Raw genomic sequence first — 19,566 nt, forward strand, 5'->3', positions numbered from 1 at the left:
TCCGTGACGTCACGGCTTCTGATTGGTCGCGTGCCGGCCATGTGGCCGCGACGCGACCAATCACAGCAAGCCGTGACGTAATTTTCAGGTTCTTCTAGGCATTCAGTATTTTAAAATTACGTTCCGGCTTTGTGATTGGTCGCGTCGCGGCCAACATGGCGACGCGACCAATCACAAGCCGTGACGTCACGGGAGGCTGGACACGCGCGCATTTAAAATGCGCGCGTGTCCAGCCTCCCGCGACGTCACGGCTTGTGATTGGTCGCGTCGCCATGTTGGCCGCGACGCAACCAATCACAGAAAGCCGTGACGTAATTTCAGGTCCTTCAGTATTTTAAAATTACGTTCCGGCTTTGTGATTGGTCGCGTCGCGGTCACATGGCGACGCGACCAATCACAAGCCGTGACGTCACGGGAGGCTGGACACGCGCGCATTTTAAAATGCGCGCGTCTCCTGCCTCCCGTGACGTCACGGCTTGTGATTGGTCGCGTCGCCATGTTGGCCGCGACGCGACCAATCACAAAGCTGGAACGTAATTTTAAAATACTGAATGCCTAGAAGGACCTGAAATTACGTCACGGCTTTCTGTGATTGGTTGCGTCGCGGCCAACATGGCCGGCACGCGACCAATCAGAAGCCGTGACGTCACGGAAGGAAGGAAAAGCGCGCATTTTAAGCAAAGAACGCTGCCGGTTCCCTCGGTGAGGTCCAGGCTGCGTCGGAGAGGTGAGTATAGCAATATTTTTTATTTTAATTCTTTATTTTACACATTAATGTTGTTTCGATACCGATACCCGATACCACAAAAGTATCGGATCTCGGTATCGGAATTCCGATACAGCAAATATCGGCCGATACCCGATACTTGCAGTATCGGAATGCTCAACACTAGTCAGGTGCCATGGTCAACAGTAAATTGTGATGAAATTATTCATGTGTGGGGTAGCTTTTCTTCCAAGGGATGGGAGTGGGCTCACTCACAATTTTGCCTTAGATCCCTGTCAGGAATAAAGAATGATATCTAATAATCCTCCCAAAGCAACTTCTCCCAACAATCCAGGAGCAATTTGGTGATGATCAATGCTTTGTCCAGCATGTTGGAGCACCACATCACAATGCAATAATGATGTTTAAAAATAATCTGTCAGCAGATGTTTGCTATGTAATCTGACTGTGGTATAATGTAGGGACAGAGATCCTGGATTCAAGGGATGTGTCATTTGCTCAGCAGCTTGCTGTTTCAATGCAATCGGCATTTTATCAGCAGGAGATTATCATTTCAGGACTAGTTGCTGCATGCCAGGCAGACCAGCTACAGTGGGGAAAAAAGTATTTAGTCAGCCATCAATTGTGCAAGTTCTCCCACTTAAAAAGATGAGAGAGAGAGAGGCCTGTAATTGACATCATAGGTAGACCACAACTATGAGAGTCAAAATGAGAAAACAAATCCAGAAAATCATATTGTCTGATTTGGCAAGATTTATTTTGCAAATTATGATGGAGAATAAGTATTTGATCACCTAAAAACATGCAAAATTTGTAGCTCTCACAGACCTGTAACTTCTTCTTTGAGAGACTCCTCTGTCCTCCATTCATTACCTGTAGTAATGTCATCTGTTTGAACTTATTATCAGTATAAAAGACACCTGTGCACACCCTCAAACAGTCACACTCCAAACTCCACTATGGTGAAGACCAAAGAGCTGTCGAAGGACACCAGAAACAGAATTGTAGCCCTGCACCAGGCTGGGAAAACTGAATCTGCAATAGGCAAGCAGCTTGGTGTGATGAAATCAACTGTGGGAGCAATAATAAGAAAATGGAAGACATACAAGACCACTGATAATCTCCCTCAATCTAGGGCTCCATGCAAGATCTCACCCCGTGGGGTCAAATTGATCACAAGAACGGTGAGCAAAAATCCCAGAACCACATGGGGGACCTAGTGAATGACCTGCATATAGCTGGGACCACCGTAACAAAGGCTACCATCAGTAACACACTACACCGCCAGGGACTCAGATCCTGCAGTGCCAGCTGTGTCCCCTGCATAAGCCAGTACATGTCCGGGCCCATCTGAAATTTGCTAGAGAGCATTTCGATTATCCAGAAGAGTATTGGGAGAATGTCATATGGTCTGATGAAACCAAAGTAGAACTGTTTGGTAGAAACAAAACTCGTCAGGCTGCTTTCACACATCAGGTTGTTTTCATCAGGCTTAATCCGGCGAATTTTGAAAAAAATTGATCCGTCGCAAACTGTGAAAAACGGATGCGACGGATCAGTTTTTCAACCGAATCTAGCTAGCTGTTCAGGGGACGAGAGAGAGAGATGGAGAGAGGCAGAGAGAGAGAGAGAACCCCCAGAATGGGAAAAGCTGAACATGCTCAGTTTCAAAAAATAGAATCCGTTGCCGGATTCATTCATTTTAAGGATCTGGCACCCATAGGCTTCCTTTATAGCAAATGTTGGACGCCACAGGATCCGTCGATGTCCGTTTTTCGACAGACATAAAAAACGTTACTATGTCCACTTTCTTCGGCCACCGGAAAACAAATTTTCGACTGATCTGGCAAAAAACGGATGAAACGTGAGGCCATCTGTCACTAATACAAGTCTATGAAAAAAAAATGGATCCGGCGGAAACTTTTGCCAGATAAGTTTTTTCAAAATTTGACATATTGAGCCTGACGGCAAAAACCTGATGTGTCAAAGCAGTCTAAGCCATCTGAGAACAGCGTAATGTAGGAGCAGAGACCCTGATTCCAGATATGTGTCACTTACTGGGCTGTTTGCTGTTATTTTGATAAAATCACTGTTTTGCCTGCTGCAGGTCTAGCTGTTTTCTGAATGTTGCGCTGTGTATAACCCAACCCACACCATTGATTGGCAGCTTTCAGCCCATGTACAGTGTACACAGAAAGCTGCCAATCAATGGTGTGGGTGGGGTTATACAGACCTCATGAATATACTTAACTACCAGGCAGCAGGTGTACTAGTCCTCTAATGATAATCTCATGGTGATAAAATCGCTGTTTTATCAAAACTACAGCAAGCAGTTCAGTAAGTGACATAACTGGAATTAGGGTCTCTGTCTCTACATTATGCTGCTCTCATATTAGGTGGAAAAAAACTGTTGACAGATTCCCTTCAAAGCAAAGAAAAGCAAAGAAAAGCAAAAACATATTTTGTTATAATTTCCAGTTTAAGATGAGACATATAATTGCATATAAGTTGTACATTTCATTATTCAAACCAAATAAAAAAGCATTAATCATACATACCCCTACAATATATGGCAAACATTCTGGTGCAAGTAATTTCTTTGTCTGGAAAATAAAAAGGAGTTACCAATATTTCCCTCATATGTTACGTGCAGGTTGTCTTTACATTTTATTAACGGCTGAAGATATCTGAACCATGACGATTTTAAAATACAGAGTTTCAACAACTTTTGCAACCAGGGCCCCATTAATCAGGACATGATTTCAGTATCACCAATACTTGGCATCCATGCCTCTGGAAAAGATATTGCCTGACCCAATGTATATTGTACGTGGCCCTAAATGAGTCAGTCGTGTTGGTAAATAGGGATATGTTCACACACTTGTGCACATGGAACTGTGGGGGCTTTTTACATGCTTTTTAAGAATTATGTAGATATCAGTTGCATTATTAGACTTCGATGATATTAAATCGTTATCTAAGTTGATTGGCAGAGGAATTGAGCATCCCCTGACATCCCATATGCCTCTTTGCCACACTTTTGTGGGATACTGATGGATTGCTATTGCCGCCTAGGTGACTAGTAATTGCCTCCTTGGCTTCTATCCTAGGGCACCTAATGTTTTAACCCCTTCATGACCCAGCCTATTTTGACCTTAATGACCTGGCTGTTTTTTGCAATTCTGACCAGTGTCCCTTTATGAGGTAATAACTCAGGAACGCTTCAACGGATCCTAGTGATTCTGAGAATGTTTTTTCGTGACATATTGGGCTTCATGTTAGTGGTAAATTTAGGTCGATAATTTCTGAGTTTATTTGTGAAAAAAACGGAAATATGGCGAAAATTTCGAAAATTTTGCAATTTTCACATTTTGAATTTTTATTCTGTTAAACCACAGAGTTATGTGACACAAAATAGTTAATAAATAACATTTCCCACATGTCTACTTTACTAGCACAATTTTGGAAACAAAATTTTTTTTTTGCTAGGAAGTTATAAGGGTTCAAATTTGACCAGTGGTTTCTCATTTTTACAACAAAATTTACAAAACCATTTTTTTTAGGGACCACCTCACATTTGAAGTCAGTTTGAGGGTTCTATATGGCTGAAAATACCCAAAAGTGACACCATTCTAAAAACTGCACCCCCCAAGGTGCTCAAAACCACATTCAAGAAGTTTATTAACCCTTCAGGTGTTTCACAGCAGCAGAAGCAACATGGAAGAAAAAATGAACTTTTTAGTCACAAAAATGATCTTTTAGCAACAATTTTTTTATTTTCCCAAGGGTAAAAGGAGAAACTGGACCACAAACTTTGTTGTCCAATTTGTCCTGAGTACGCTGATACCTCATATATGGGGGTAAACCACTGTTTGGGTGCACGGCAGGGCTCGTAAGGGAAGGAGCGCCATTTGACTTTTTGAATGAAAAATTGGCTCCATTCTTTAGCGGACACCATGTTGCGTTTGGAGAGCCCCCGTGTGCCTAAACATTGGAGCTCCCCCACAAGTGAGCCCATTTTGGAAACTAGACCCCCCAAGGAACTTATCTAGAAGCATAGTGAGCACTTTAAACCCTCAGGTGCTTCACAAATTGATCCGTAAAAATGAAAAAGTACTTTTTTTCCACACAAAGTTTCTTTTAGCCTCAATTTTTTCATTTTCACATGGGCAACAGGATAAAATGGATCCAAAAAATTTGTTGGAAAATTTCTGCTGAGTACGCCGATACCTCATATGTGGGGGTAAACCACTGTTTGGGTGCACGGCAAGGCTCGGAAGGGAAGGCGCGCCATTTGACTTTATGAATGGAAAATTAGCTCCAATCGTTAGCGGACACCATGTCGCGTTTGGAGAGCCCCTGTGTGCCTAAACATTGGAGCTCCCCTACAAGTGACCCCATTTTGGAAACTAGACCCCCCAAGGAACTTATCTAGATGCATAGTGAGCACTTTAAACCCCCAGGTGCTTCACAGAAGTTTATACCGCAGAGCAGTGAAAATAAAAAATAATTTTTATCACAGTGATCAAAATGTACATGGAACGAATCTGCCGGCCGGCAGATTCGGCGGACGCACTGCACATGCGCCCGCCATTTTGGAAGATGGCGGCGCCCAGGGAGAAGACGGACGGACACCGGGAGGATCGGTAAGTATGAGGGGGTAGTGGGGGGGTGGATCGGAGCACAGGGGGGTGGATCGGAGCACGGGGGGAGTGGACAGGAGGACGGGGGAGTGGACAGGCGGACGGAGGGGAGTACGGGACAGAACGGAGGACTGGGGAGGAGATCGGTGGCAGTGGGGGGGGGCAGATCTGGATTTCCAGCCATGGCCGATGATATTGCAGCATCTGCCATGGCTGGATTGCAATATTTCACCGTTTTCATAGGTGAAATATTGCAAATTGCTCTAATTGGCTGTTGCACTTTTAACAGCCAATCAGAGCGATCATAGCCACGTGGGGGCAAAGCCACCCCCCCCCCCGGGCTAAAGTACCACTCCCCCTGTCCCTGCAGATCGGGTGAAATTGGAGTTAACCCTTTCACCCGATCTGCAGGGCCACATAGGCGTCATGGGTTGGATTGGCACCGACTTTCATGACGCCGACGTGGTGTCATGGGTCGGGAAGGGGTTAAAATATATAAAAAAAATGTACAAATCTATTTCCCTGGACTCTCATAGACAATAAACATCCAGGCCATCCACATTCTGCTCCAATCCTAAATAACACTGCATAGTAGAACAGCTGCATTCTGCCATGCAGCCGTGACAGCCACCTGTCAATCACAGTCAGAGTACCCATAGAGAAGGCAGAGATGGTTTGTTAACAATTTTGCCTTCCCGATCACTGTATACAGCTATGCCATTTGTTTGCTGGGTGAAAAAAGGAAGTGCAACACCATCTAGGGCCATGGGGTACTCAGGACTGGGTTGCATGGCTCTTAAAGGGGTGGTCACGGCAGCGGGGACCCAATCCGTGGCCCTGGGCGTGCATTTAAATGGATGGAAAATAGAAAATGGAAGATGGTGGAAATGGGAATAAAGTTTGTATAGGGAAAAGGGGGATTGTTCGTGACACGAACCTGGGGTGTTCGGCTATAAATGGCTGCTTAAAGAGACCACTGGGGCTGATGTTGATGCAGCTGGGATGGTTCTGCTCCCCACATGTGGAGCGGAGCCCCAGGGCTACCAGAACAGTTTATGAAGGATGGTGGACGTTGGGGTGCAGGAATGAGGGTGCAGGAAATTAATGGAGGACACAAGGACTGTAGTTTCTTTAATCTTTAATCTCAGGTTGAAGGTGCAGTCTGGGGCAAAAGTCACAGCTGGTGATGGAGATCCGCGCAGCCTGGAAGCAATTCAGAGTCCCCCTAGCCAGGTGGGGTTGGAAGCTTTATTACTTGCACTGTTCTCTGTGTGCTTGGTGCTTTTAGTTCTCTTCAAGTCCCTCTCTCAGTCTGTCCACTAAGTGAAACACTACCCGCAAGGCAGGCAGCTTGAGCCTGTTCCAGGTGTCACTCCCTCGGGGTGACTCTGGGCTCTCGTATGCTGCTGTGCCTTTGGTTGTCAGTTGGGGCAAGGAGACCTGCAGTCTCTTGTCTTCCAGATTTGATTGCGGGGCCTGAAGTTTCCACACAAACATGGAATCTGGTGTCCAGTCTTTGGCGCTTAATCCTGGGGTGAGCTCAGTCGCAGCTCGTATCCCCCAGATTCTCCTCAGTTCTTGCCTCTTCGTCCTTCACTTTCTGCTCTTTCACACTGAACTGAACTGACTAACTCTGCCTCCAGACCAGAATTTATCAGGGAAGGTCCCCTGAAACTGGGTTTAGAACTCCACCTTTTGGTCTGGAGTCAGGAAAGTGTTGCATGCTAATGTACCTGCTAAGGGAATTCCTTTTTGCTTCCAGGCATGATATCACCCCCCAGTGAGGGAGGCATTGCCACTGTGGCATCTGGACTCCTGGGGTGCCACAGAAGCATGAGCTGCTGGGTCCTAGGAGATCAGCCAATTCTGCTATGCAGCCAGGAAACTGAATTTCCACTGTAATATACCAGCCCTAGTTACATGGGAAATCAGGTAAAAAAAAATTTCAATTTTGAAATACCTCCCAAAGGTTTTCTATGAGTTTATGAGGGCATGAAATGTAAAACAAATGAAAAGTAAATAAATAAAACACAGGAACAAAACAAATGAATGAAAAGAAAATTCGCTGTCAATCCAAATTGTTGTTATTAGCCCCAACCCTAAAGAAAAACATGCAGATATGTTAAAATAAATGTTACAGAAAGGAATAAATATGTTAACATTTATTTTAGAGGTCCTTTGTGGCAAAAGAAAAACAAAAGATGTGAAATAATGTGAAAAACAGACACATATTTCCTATACTAAAAAATAGTATGAAAAGAACAGAACTTAGGCTTCCCCCATATCACGAAAAAAAAAAGAATAAAACATTATCTGAACACCCAAACTAAAAAAAAAAAAATTCAGCTCTTTAAATTGCATGTATAGAAAAACTCCAAAAATATGCCAGGTCAGAATGGGGGTTAATGGCCTAGTCCTGAGCTAAATATTGATTGAGCTATGCAATTGTTCGTGTCTTTTATTCTTTAAGAGGTGAGCTGTAGGTTTTATTGGTACCACTTTGATAAATGCAATTTTTTTATAGGTTTTTATTCTGTTTTTTTGTTGATCACAAAAAAAGCTCTATTTAAATAGTTTGGACTTTTAAAGACATGGCAATACCATTAGGATGCAGTCAGATGGCCATATAAATCAGACCAAGATCAGAACCCAATGCATGGACTGACTGGCGGCTTTCTCGACCCGAGCGTAACAGCGTGTATTTCTATGCAGCTATCACGCTCAGTTCAGGAGAGCCGCCGGATAGTACGTGCATTGTGCTCCGTTTTCGGTCCGATTTATTCGGCCGTCTGACTGCGCCCTTATGGTAATTTTTTTTGCTTTTTTTCATTACTTATTTATTTAAAATATATTACTTTGTAGCATTTTATATTTATGACAATACTATACTTTTATATTTCAGTGTTTTATCCTGTGCTCTTGTATAAAGCTTTGCATGTGGGTAACCCTGGCTGCTATGACTATCACCTCCCTGTAATCGCACGGCAAGCGGACCGATGAGATGAAAAGGGGCCTCCCCTCTTTGTGTAACAAGTTATTTGTTGAGGTCACTATTGCAAAAGTAAAATAATATAGAGAAATTAATTTCACTTCCTACCAATCCACAGAGTGCGCTGAAAGCTGGTTTATCGAGTCCAGACTTCTCCTACATGTTAAAAGATAAAATTACAAAGATGTGAAATGATGCCAAAACAATAAACAGAAAAACTCTCATAAGTAATTGATAAAGACAAAACATATTTTTCAGTTAGCTAGTCACCACTGGTCCCAGGCAGCTGCGTTCTCACGCTCAGCTCTGTTTGTTCCGGCTGGCATGATGAGCTTTCACATCACTGATTTCACCACTCACCAAAGCATTCGGATCGTCATGGGACATGGGCATTAAGGTATTATCGGTGGAAAAGTAAATATTATTTTCATCTGAAATGGGTAAACAATGGTATGGAAGTGTTTATTTCAATTAAAGGATGCGTTTCCATTTTTTAAGATCTTGGGCCAGGTGATTCAATATTTTTTGCACCCTTAGCTGAAATTTAATTGATACCATTTTGGGGTAGATACCACATCTTGATCATCTGTTATTGCATTTTATTGCAATGTTGCAGAGGCCAAAAAAAATAAATTCTGGCTTTTCTATTTTATTCTCGTTACGCCATTTACCGATGGAAGTAGTTTACTTTATATTTTGATATATAGGACATTTCTGAAAACGGCAATGCAAATATGTGTATTTTTAATTTTTTAAATTGTTTTATTTTGAATAGGGCAAAAGGGTGCTTTGAACTTTAGTGTTTTTTAATTTTTTAGATTTTTTTTTTTTTAGAACTTTTTACTTTCTTCAATAGTCTCCTTGAATTGAAGCCCTTTTATGCGTAGCATAAATCATGATCTCCTATGAACGCCGACCATAGGAGATTTGCAATCACAGGCATGGGGGTCTTTTGTAGACCCCCAGGTCTTATGATAACACATCGGGACCTCGCAATCACATGACAGGGGAGCCAATCAGCATAACAAAAGAAAAAAGATTGGACTAAAACAGGCTTGCCCAACCACAAAATGTAGAAAAGTAACAAACGTTTTATTGAACACCACAACAAACGAACATAAAAATACTTAAAATACACCAAGTGTATGCAAAACACCCCTATTCAAATATATCTGCAGGAAATATGTCTGTATATGTTACATTAATTGGCGCAACCAGACTAACCTATATATATAGCACCACATGTCCACACATAAATGGAAAAGGTCCAGAACAATATGTAGTTAATCCCTACGCTCCTCATTGATGAAAACAATGCACCGAGGTAATATAGCATAATAAGCTCATATGATAAAAGAACCACACAGGGATCACTATATGGCAACCATGTGGGATAGAGTCCAGAATGGCAGAGCAGTGCTCCGTCCTAAATATGCATAGAAATGGTATCACGCCATAGATACTCAACTGAGTCCGGAGTAAAGCAGACTGGAGCAACGAGGTTACTAGGCTAAAAAAGCCATGCAGATCCGGATGCCAAACTAAGACGGCATGAGGATGAAAATGGGGTGTGAGGAGAGGACCCCACGTGTATCGCTGCCGCAGCAGCTTCGTCAGGGGAGCCAATCAGCATGTCTCGTGATGTGCTTCTGCCCGGCGCATGCAAATTGTCGCTGCCAGAGATTGATAACAGCATTTAAGCTGTTAACATCTCGGATCAACCCGCTGCTGTTAGAGGCACATGACAGCTGATAAGATCAGCTGTCATGTACAAGGAAAGATGCGCCCAGTGACTGTGAGTACCGTGCACGTGCGGAGAAGAAAAGGCCGGATAAAGGACAGTAGCTTGTGTCGCTCTCTGCCATCTATTAAACATCAGCCTGCGTGGAACCCCGAATTGCTGCAGCCTTGTTTGCTTTGGCTGCACAGGCTCATGGACTAGGGGCTCAACGGGTAAAACCAGAGACCTCCAGGTGCCGCCAGAAGACGGATCATTGTTTTGAGGGACCTCATCTGTGGGCATCTCCCCAGCCATTGCCGGTGCTACACCCCCCACGGGATCATCTGTAGTGGAGGAACATAAAGGATACGATTAGTTTGATAATTGGGCTGTTATTATTCGGCACTTGCTTTTAACCATTTAATCAACTGCCTCCCTGCAAGGAGTTCATCTACCCTATTAAATTGTTAAATTTGTTAACCCTTACTCTGCCTCCTTTGCGTCACTGCATCCCGCAACCTGCTTACACAAGCTCAGCGTCAGAGCTCGTATTGAATTGAAAAAATGAATGACGCGCACTCTGTTGGGATATTAGGTGCAGGCTGAACCTGGACAGAGTCCAGATAGCATAACAGGAAAAGAGTAACAGTCGCACTCATAAAGGTTCTTTGCTTTTGCAAATTAGTGCTCAAATTTAATTACAGTACACCACAGAAAAAGATAAGTGACACGAGAATGCTGTAGCATTTCGACCCTGATCCGGGTCTTTATCAAACCTCACTCATGCAATAGAAAAGAACGGCTAAGGGGCTGCAGCAGAGGTATAGAAAACAGAAGCCCCACCTGGGGCTATTCCTTGTAGCAGGTTGGAGCCGACTGTGGTGGTGTGTTTCACTTTTTTTTTCTGTGGTGTACTGTAAATAAATTTGAGCACTAATTTACAAAAGCAAAGAACCTTTTTGAGTGCGGCTGTTATTCTTTTCCTGGAGCTCGTATCGAATGCAAGGACATGATCTTGGATGTACCTATACATCAAGGTCGTGAAGGGGTTAGCTAACAAAAGAACAAAACATAACTATATGACAGGGAAAGTGTTAGGGAGTGATTTTTCAAATGAAGTATTTTTTGGTGTGTGTTTTGATTTTTGATTACTGAATTAGTAATGGGGGTGTCTGATGGTCATTACTAGTGATGAGCGAACATACTCATTACTCAAGATTTCTCGAGCATGGTCGGGGGTCATCTGAGTATTTTTTGTGCTCGGAGATTTAGTTTTTCTTGCCGCCGCTGAATGATTTACATCTGTTAGCCAGCATAAGTACATGTGGGGATTCCCTAGCAACCAGGCAACCCCCACATGTACTTATGCTGGCTAACAGATGTAAATCATTCAGCTGTGGCAAGAAAAACTAAATCTCCGAGCACTAAAAAAATACTCGGAGGACCCCCGAGCATGCTCGAGAAATCTCGAGTAATGAGTATATTTGCTCATCACTAGTCATTACTAATCCCAGGGCTTGATGCCAGCTTTGATTTTTGATTAATCACAGATGACATCAACCACAAGTACCATTTCCTCGATTGCTCTCCACCAGGGCAATCTGGAAGAGCTAGGCAATCTAATGTGATATGCCAATTCTAGGGCAGCTGCAGGCTTGTATTTTTAATCTGGGAAGAGCCCAATAACCAGGGACCTTCCCAGCCTGATAATATAAGTCCACAGCTGTCTGGTTTACCTTTGCTGGTTATCAAAAATAGGAGGGGTTACCCATGTTGTTTATGTATTTATTAGGTTAAACAAAGCTAATTACCCTTTAGTGCCACATTTAGGGAGGCTTGTGAATTTATATATTCTACAGGACTTCTATCTATCTATCTCTCTATCTCTCTCTCTATCTATCTATCTATCTATCTAACAATCTTGAAGGAGTTCCCAGAGATACTTAGCACTTGTTGGCCCTTTTGCCTTCACTCTGCGGTCCAGCTCACCCCAAACCATCTCAATTGGGTTCAGGTCTGGTGACTGTGGAGGCCAGGTCATCTGGCATAGCACCCCATCACTCTCCTTCTTGGTCAAATAGCCCTTACACAGCCTGGAGGTGTGTTTCAGATCATTGTCCTGTTGAAAAATAAATGATGGTCCAACTAAACGCAAACCGAATGGAATAGCATGCCGCTGCAAGATGCTGTGGTAGCCATGCTGGTTCAGTATGCCTTCAATTTTGAATAAATCCCCAACAGTGTCACCAGCAACACCCCCACACCATCACACCTCCTCCTCCATGCTTCACGGTGGGAACCAGGCATGTAGAGTTCATCTGTTCACCTTTTCTGCATTGCACAAAGACATGGTGGTTGGAACCAAAGATCTCAAATTTAGACTCATCAGACCAAAGCACAAATTTCCACTGGTCTAATGTCCATTGTGTTCTTTAGCCCAAACAAGTCTCTTCTGCTTGTTGCCTGTCCTTAGCAGTGGTTTCGTAGCAGCTATTTTACCATGAAGGCCTGCTGCACAAAGTCTCCTCTTAACAGTTGATGTAGAGATGTGTCTGCTGCTGTGTGTGTGGCATTGACCTGGTCTCTAATCTGAGCTGCTGTTAACCTGCGATTTCTGAGGCTGGTGACTTGGATAAACATATCCTCAGAAGCAGAGGTGACTCTTGGTCTTCCTTTCCTGGGGTGGTCCTCATGTGAGCCAGTTTCTTTGTAGTGCTTGTTGGTTTTTGCCACTGCACTTGGGGACACTTTCAAAGTTTTCCCAATTTTTCAGACTGACTGACCTTAATTTTTTAAAGTAATGATGGCCACTCATTTTTCTTTACTTAGCTGCTTTTTTCTTGCCATAATACAAATTCTAACAGTCTATTCAGTAGGACTGTCAACTGTGTATCCACCAGACTTCTGCACAACACAACTGATGGCCCCAACCCCATTTATAAGGCAAGAAATCCTACTTATTACACCTGACAGGGCACACCTGTGAAATGAAAACCATTCCCAGTGACTACCTCTTGAAGCTCATCAAGAGTATGCCAAGAGTGTGCAAAGCAGTCACCAAAGCAAAAGGTGGCTACTTTGAAGAACATAGAATATAAGACATGCTATCAGTTGTTTCACACTTTTTTGTTAAGTATATAATTCCACAAGTGTTAATTCATAGTTTTGATGCCTTCAGTGTGAATGTACAATTTTCATAGTCATGAAAATATAGAAAAATCTTTAAATGAGAAGGTGTGTCCAAACTTTTGGTCTGTACTGTATACCAACTTAATCCAAGCTCAATTTTTGCATTTTTTTTGTATTTTTGCATTCTGTGCAAGCCGAGACGTGGCTCCCTTTCCTGAGCACGAATTTACATTTAAAGGCTTCCCTAGACTGGTGTCCACTTGTTGGGACCTCGTCCTTTTGTCTGCCCTTATTCACACACTGAGGTCAACTTTGACACATGGTTAGGTTTTTAATATTAGACAGGGTAGGACCTCCCAATCAGAGTCACCTTGTCGCGGTGGAATGGCTTTTATGCTATTTTTGATCAAAAACTGTATTATTAAGAACCTTAAGTTATTTTAATGCACTTTTGCGTTTTACGTATTTAGTTACAGCAGGGTTTTTGATCATTTTGTTTCTTGTAAGTTTTGAATGTTTTATGGCCAATCTGAACATGCGTTTATGTGCTGCATGTATACCAACTTAATACAAGCTCAATGTTTGTGTTTATACTGGCAGAGAGAAAGAGATAAAATATGGTGCATTATTTAAAGAGAACCTGATAGCTGATAAATGCTGCCTGATCCGTGGGTAGCATGTATCAGGCACTTTCTGTATGACCTCAGTCAGATATGTTTGACTCTGTAACTCTGCAGCATTTTAGTGGAAATGTACTTCAAAAACCTCCGTGGATCCAGCTATTTTGGAGACTAGTCGAACAGACGGGTCCCCTGCATGCTCTCTACATCCATTGTCTTGTATTAACAAGTCTCTACCTGTACATGCATGTTGGAGAGCTATCACTCCAGGGCAGTGAGCGGGGAAAAGCCGCCAGGGACCCTCCTGTCTGACTAATGTCCTGCACGGTTTGGTGACCGGCAGACTGTCAAGGTCATCTTCATGTACGGTAGCTTATTTCAAGAATTTACTGGCAAATAAATTATGTTTTTTCTTTATTTATAAAAACTACAACAAATACTAGTGATGATCAGAGCAGTGTTATAAATATATATGCTCACATCATTTATATATTATGTAATGACTTACCAAGATAGGACGTAAGATCTCAAGAATTTTGGACAGTGTAATTGCAACAGGCTCTGCAAGATTTTCCTAAAATCAAATTATTAATTAATAGCTTTGTTTGATTTGCAGAAAATTATAAGGATAAGATCCATTTCATTCATAGTTTGTGGCATGGTATCGGTGGATTTGGATATTGCATTTTTGTTTTAGCTTTTTTTGCCAAAAAAATATCACATGGTACAAATTTTGAAAGAGATTTTCTTGTTGTAGATAAATTGCATAGATAAAAAATTATGACCTTTTTTAAACTAAATAGATTTTTAAAATTTTTGTTCTTAAACATTTCAAATATGTTAGTTTGCAGTGAGTCAATTAATGGACACTCATTTGCATACACAGCAAAACAGAAACCTGTAGTCTAAGCCATAAAATGCATCTGTATTATGCTTGTCAGGCCACGTTCACACGTTCAGTATTTTGGTCAGTATTTTACATCAGTAATTGTAAGTCAAAACCAGGAGTGGGTGATAAATACAAAAGTGGTGACGTGTTTCTACTATACTTTTTTTGATTGTTCCTCTCCAACTGTACAATAAGTTAGAATTTTTTCGTCACTCGTAGAAGTTTTCTAAAAAGTGTTGTCATATCCTGTCCAATAAATTTACTATGGTTTACACCATAACTTAGAGTGTAAATCTCTAGATTTGATTTTTTGGCACATTGACAGCAAGTGTTCCCACTAATTTATTAAGAGCCATGTGTCAGCATCTTACCCCAGCTTGCTTTTTATCAACACTGGTTGAAAGAACATGGAGCCCAATATATCTCATATCCTTAAAGGGGCTTCGAGACACAGGGCTGGCCTTGGAGGAACATGAGGCAAGTATAGGTTTTTTTTGTTATATGAGGATGGGCAATTTAGCTATTAGGAAGGAATTGGACCTCTCATTCATAAATGCAGCTATTGAATGACGTACTTGTGTCTGTACATCTCTTCCATCAATTTTAACTTCAAATGATGAAAGTACAATTTTTATTTTACTGACTATGTAGCTAGCAAATATTTGAATAAAAGAGACATATTTACCAATGCATCAATGCCGAGGATATCAGAAACTGTACACGTAGTTTCTTCCTGTAAAGTGTTCATAAAAGCATGTATGTTTATAGTGTAAGGATGTTATAGAAATAATGCATTACATTAAAAAATTGGTCTAGGAAATATAAAAAAAAAAAATTAGAAGTTTTGAAAAGTTGTGAATATATAATTTATCACAGTTCTTTATTGCAGAATAATTTACCAAAACTTCTTCTAATTCCTGATAAAGAGCTTTCCAATTTTCATCATTCAGGTTATCAATCTGTTCATTATTCAGTTCTTGCTGGAACACAAGTTAAAGATTTCAAGAAATATTATTTGTATTAGTAGTACTTGGACTATGAACAAAATTGTTGATATTATTATTATATTCTAATTTAAAGGGGTTTTCGCACGAACAAAGTAGATTTTAATTAATATATCTTCGAATAAAAATAGGTTCCACAATTGGATGTCTTAAATATTGTTCCTGTTCTGAGATAATCTTATAATTTTACCCCTGCTGTGTACTGTGTAATGGCCATGTCTGCCTGTACAGGGACATGGTCTGATCATACCACAGCTCCTGGGCAGGGAGGAAGTAAGAGAGTATACAGACATTACAGCACAGGATCGCAGCTGCTTCTTTCTGAGAGGTAAGACTTTTTTCTGTGAGGTAAAACATTCTTTTTAACAGACAAGGAAATGTTTTACTTCACATTGTGAAACTTAATTGTATTCCAAGATCTATTTATTACAATGTACTTTGATCAAGGGACTACTCATTTAATGATTTTTTTCACAAATAGATTTCTTTTTGTTTGAAATTAGGAAAATTGGTAAGAGACATTCATTCTTCTCTTTTGTATGCTTTCTTTTAAAAGGAATCTGTCAGCAGGATTTCACACCAGCCCCCAAATATGTGTAAGAAACTCTTTCACAGACAAGTCCAGCCATACCTTTACATTACATGTCTGTTCCATCATTCCTGATAAATCAGCATTTGAACATATATGCAAAAGATGCTGAAAAGACATGGTAGATTTGAAGTCTGTCACTCTTGTTCCTTTCCCCTTCCTGCGTCGCATCCTTCTGCCTGATGGACAATGTCTATATGGTGTGTCTTCAGGCAGCGGAGCTTTCAGTCAAGCAGAAGGGGGTGGCACTGGGTGGGGAATAGAGCTGGAGTGACAAAGGCTTCAGATCGAACATAGCTCTTTAGTCTCATTTGTATATTAATTTACTGACCATGTAAAGGTATTGCTGGACTTATCTTTGAAAGACATGTTTATACAAATAGTGAAATCCTGGTAACAGATTCCTTTTAAGGCGTCCCTTTTCTGATGTTAGGAAACTTTTTGAAAATATTGGACAATTCCTTTAGTTAGTTAATGACATGAAGTCCACCATGTAAATTTTTCTTTTGTATGCACTATGTTTTCTTTTGAAAAAAAAAAACAGGGAAAATCCAGTCCTGTTGAGCCGGGATCCTATTTTTTCTAACATACTTTTTATGGCAGCACAACAAATTCTTATGAGTTCACAGTACCGACTCTTGCTGTCAAAGAGGGAAACCATTACCACTGTATTATTGCAAAGTAGGGAGGACAATATTGCATATATTGCAAAGTAGTTGCTGACAATATTTCTGCAGAAAGTCAGAAATGTATTCCCACAAATGCAAATAATGACAACCCAGTATTCTTTTACTCTTTCCTTTGAGATCTGAGCACATATTTTTCCTTAAAATTAAAGGAATGCAACAATTATAGTGTTAGAGCATTGTCCCTGTGACTCACATATATATGTATATGTGGCGCCCCTGCGGTCTGGTCGTCACAATGGTATTGCCTCCCTAACTGGTAGTGGTATCATGTTTGGAAGTAAATGGAGCTCCCTACACTAAGTAAACCATGCATCCACACCTCCAGCATTGGAGTGTGAGGAAGGAAAGGGAGGAAGACTGACGGGGAGACAGAGTTCCCAGGGTTTGAGCCATTTAAATCTATAGATAGGCATAGATAGGAAGGCTTATTCTACCCATTAAGTGGAGTGGACTCCAGGAGCTTCCAGGCTGGCCAGACCCTGCACCTGGTGACCCGCACCCTTGGATTCAACTTGCCATCCATTTTAAGTAAAGGAAAAGACTGAATTATTTCACCTCCTTGCTTCTTTCTGCTGCACTGCTCACTACAACCCCCATTATCACCCCAGGGGCCCGCTCCTGCTGAGGGGAGTGATCCACCTTGCTGCACTACCATCTATCCCCTGGAGAGCCCACATGCAGCACTGGCCATCCCTTGCCAGATACCTCAGCTGGCGTCACATCAAAACCATAAACTATTATTCCCTGTAAATATTCCCTTTCACTTGTCCGGTCAGGGCCCCGGTGCTGGGCGATCGCCACTGTTACATCCCTGAAAGACTGCCTGCCTGGCTACCGAGTACCCTGGCGCACGACTGCGACATATATGTATATATTGAATACTTATACTTGCCAGTAGAATATCATTCTTGCAGATTATTATTGCCAATCTTAAAAGAAGTAACTGGGAATTCTATTTAAAAATAAAAATAAAATAAATTAGTAATCAAATGTAGCCTTTGCATCGTTACTATTAAACAATCTATTACAGTGTAAAGTAACCTACAAAAAATTGTAGAATCCACCAAAACTAGAAATTATATTACAATTGCATTTATAGCTCGCTCACATTGCAGTGTAATGTTTTATCGGGTTGAACTTGGCCCAATGTTATACTATGGGGCAGTGCAGATCTCAAAACATTTGCAGCATGCTGCGAGTGCATCCGAGAATCGGATCGTACACACACACGTCTATAGATGCATGTGAAACATTGGACTGCACTCTAATGTCATCCGAGTGCAGTCCGATTGCCATGGACGCCGGCAATGGAGAAGATGGAAAAATTGCTTATTCATGCCATAGAATGGGAGAACAATGCATTGAAACTCGAGTGTCATTTGCATAATTGTCCTCTACTCTCTCGCATGAGAGAATCGATGGCTGTGTGAGCGAGCCCTTAAAATAAAAAAGGTTCATGTCAGTGGGATACATGTTATAGAAATTACCAGAGAAATATAAACAACATTAAATTTGACATTTCTGTATTTTCTCTGTATAGTACCTACCTCTGACATTCATAAAGCACATGTCCTTTCACTAATATATAAGCTAATATAATACTATAGTCAGTATTTGCATAGTTTATCATAGTTTCAGTTACTTATTCTAATAATATGACAAATAAATATGGTAGCTAATTGAGCACAAATATGTAACATACGATAAAAATCATAAAGCATTTCCCACATAAAACCAAATTGTTATAAAATTATGATACTGAACCGTCAGAGCCTTTATTAGACAGAGATTTAATAAATCTACAGGATTTGGCAGATCTGCAATGAAAATCAGAGGAAATATGAAGGCACAAGGAATGACACAGCTGAACAATATTCTGTAATGTTACATCTTATAATAAAAACTGAACTTCATTTTTGCAATACATTTTTAAAGGATTTTAGTTTAGTGTATTTACCACCGATTCCTCCAAGGTCTCCGAGAATGCCACCTACTCCAACAACACCAAGAGCGTCACTGCAGCTGCTTACAGCCAGCACTAAAAACACAACAGCGATCCTCATCATGAATGGATCCTAAATCTGTTCAGTCCTTTAAAGACTTGAATATAAATTGAGATCCCTTTTCCTTCATTGGGACTGACCTTATGATGGAACATACGTAGATCATAAAGTTTGTTCCAGCATTGTCACTTGGCAGCATGTAAGTAAACAGCGTAGATTTGCCAGGGACTGTGTCATCATCTATAAGATGAAAATATTAGCTAAAGAGAGTACACTGTCAATCATCGTCTTCAAAAATGAGTACATGGATTGTGTTGCAATAGCACAAAGAAATCTTTTCAAAATTATTGGATTTTGAGTAACACTAGATAATACTGCACTTACTTTTAAAGAGTTTGTCCAGTTTAAGAAAATTAAACCCTTGAGCTGCCAAACCTGTTTTCACCTTCATGACAAGGACAAATTTTACAATTCTGACTGGAGTTGAGCGACTTTTACTTTTTTCGGATCGAGTCGGGTTTCGCGAAATCGGGTGAAATCGGCCAATTATTGCGAAAAGTCAGA

At 41.2% G+C, this 19,566-nt stretch overlaps 1 protein-coding gene across 1 annotated transcript in view; it reads right to left on the reverse strand.

Moving 5' to 3' along the window:
• LOC143773825 (ranaspumin-like) overlaps positions 1-19,090 on the reverse strand; it is a 54,691-nt gene extending 35,601 nt beyond the window's left edge. The window contains exons 1-8 of the mRNA XM_077261162.1: positions 18,957-19,090; positions 18,764-18,816; positions 17,892-17,951; positions 15,617-15,697; positions 15,403-15,450; positions 14,337-14,402; positions 8,468-8,515; positions 3,286-3,330 (exon numbers count right to left, since the gene is read on the reverse strand). Of these exons, the coding sequence (XP_077117277.1) occupies positions 3,286-3,330; positions 8,468-8,515; positions 14,337-14,402; positions 15,403-15,450; positions 15,617-15,697; positions 17,892-17,951; positions 18,764-18,816; positions 18,957-19,065 (510 nt within the window). The 5' untranslated portion in view covers positions 19,066-19,090. The remainder of the gene's footprint in view (positions 1-3,285; positions 3,331-8,467; positions 8,516-14,336; positions 14,403-15,402; positions 15,451-15,616; positions 15,698-17,891; positions 17,952-18,763; positions 18,817-18,956) is intronic.
• Positions 19,091-19,566: the final 476 nt, after the last annotated feature.

This window comes from Ranitomeya variabilis, chromosome 5 (genome assembly GCF_051348905.1).
Source record: "Ranitomeya variabilis isolate aRanVar5 chromosome 5, aRanVar5.hap1, whole genome shotgun sequence".
NCBI classification, from domain to species: domain Eukaryota; kingdom Metazoa; phylum Chordata; class Amphibia; order Anura; family Dendrobatidae; genus Ranitomeya; species Ranitomeya variabilis.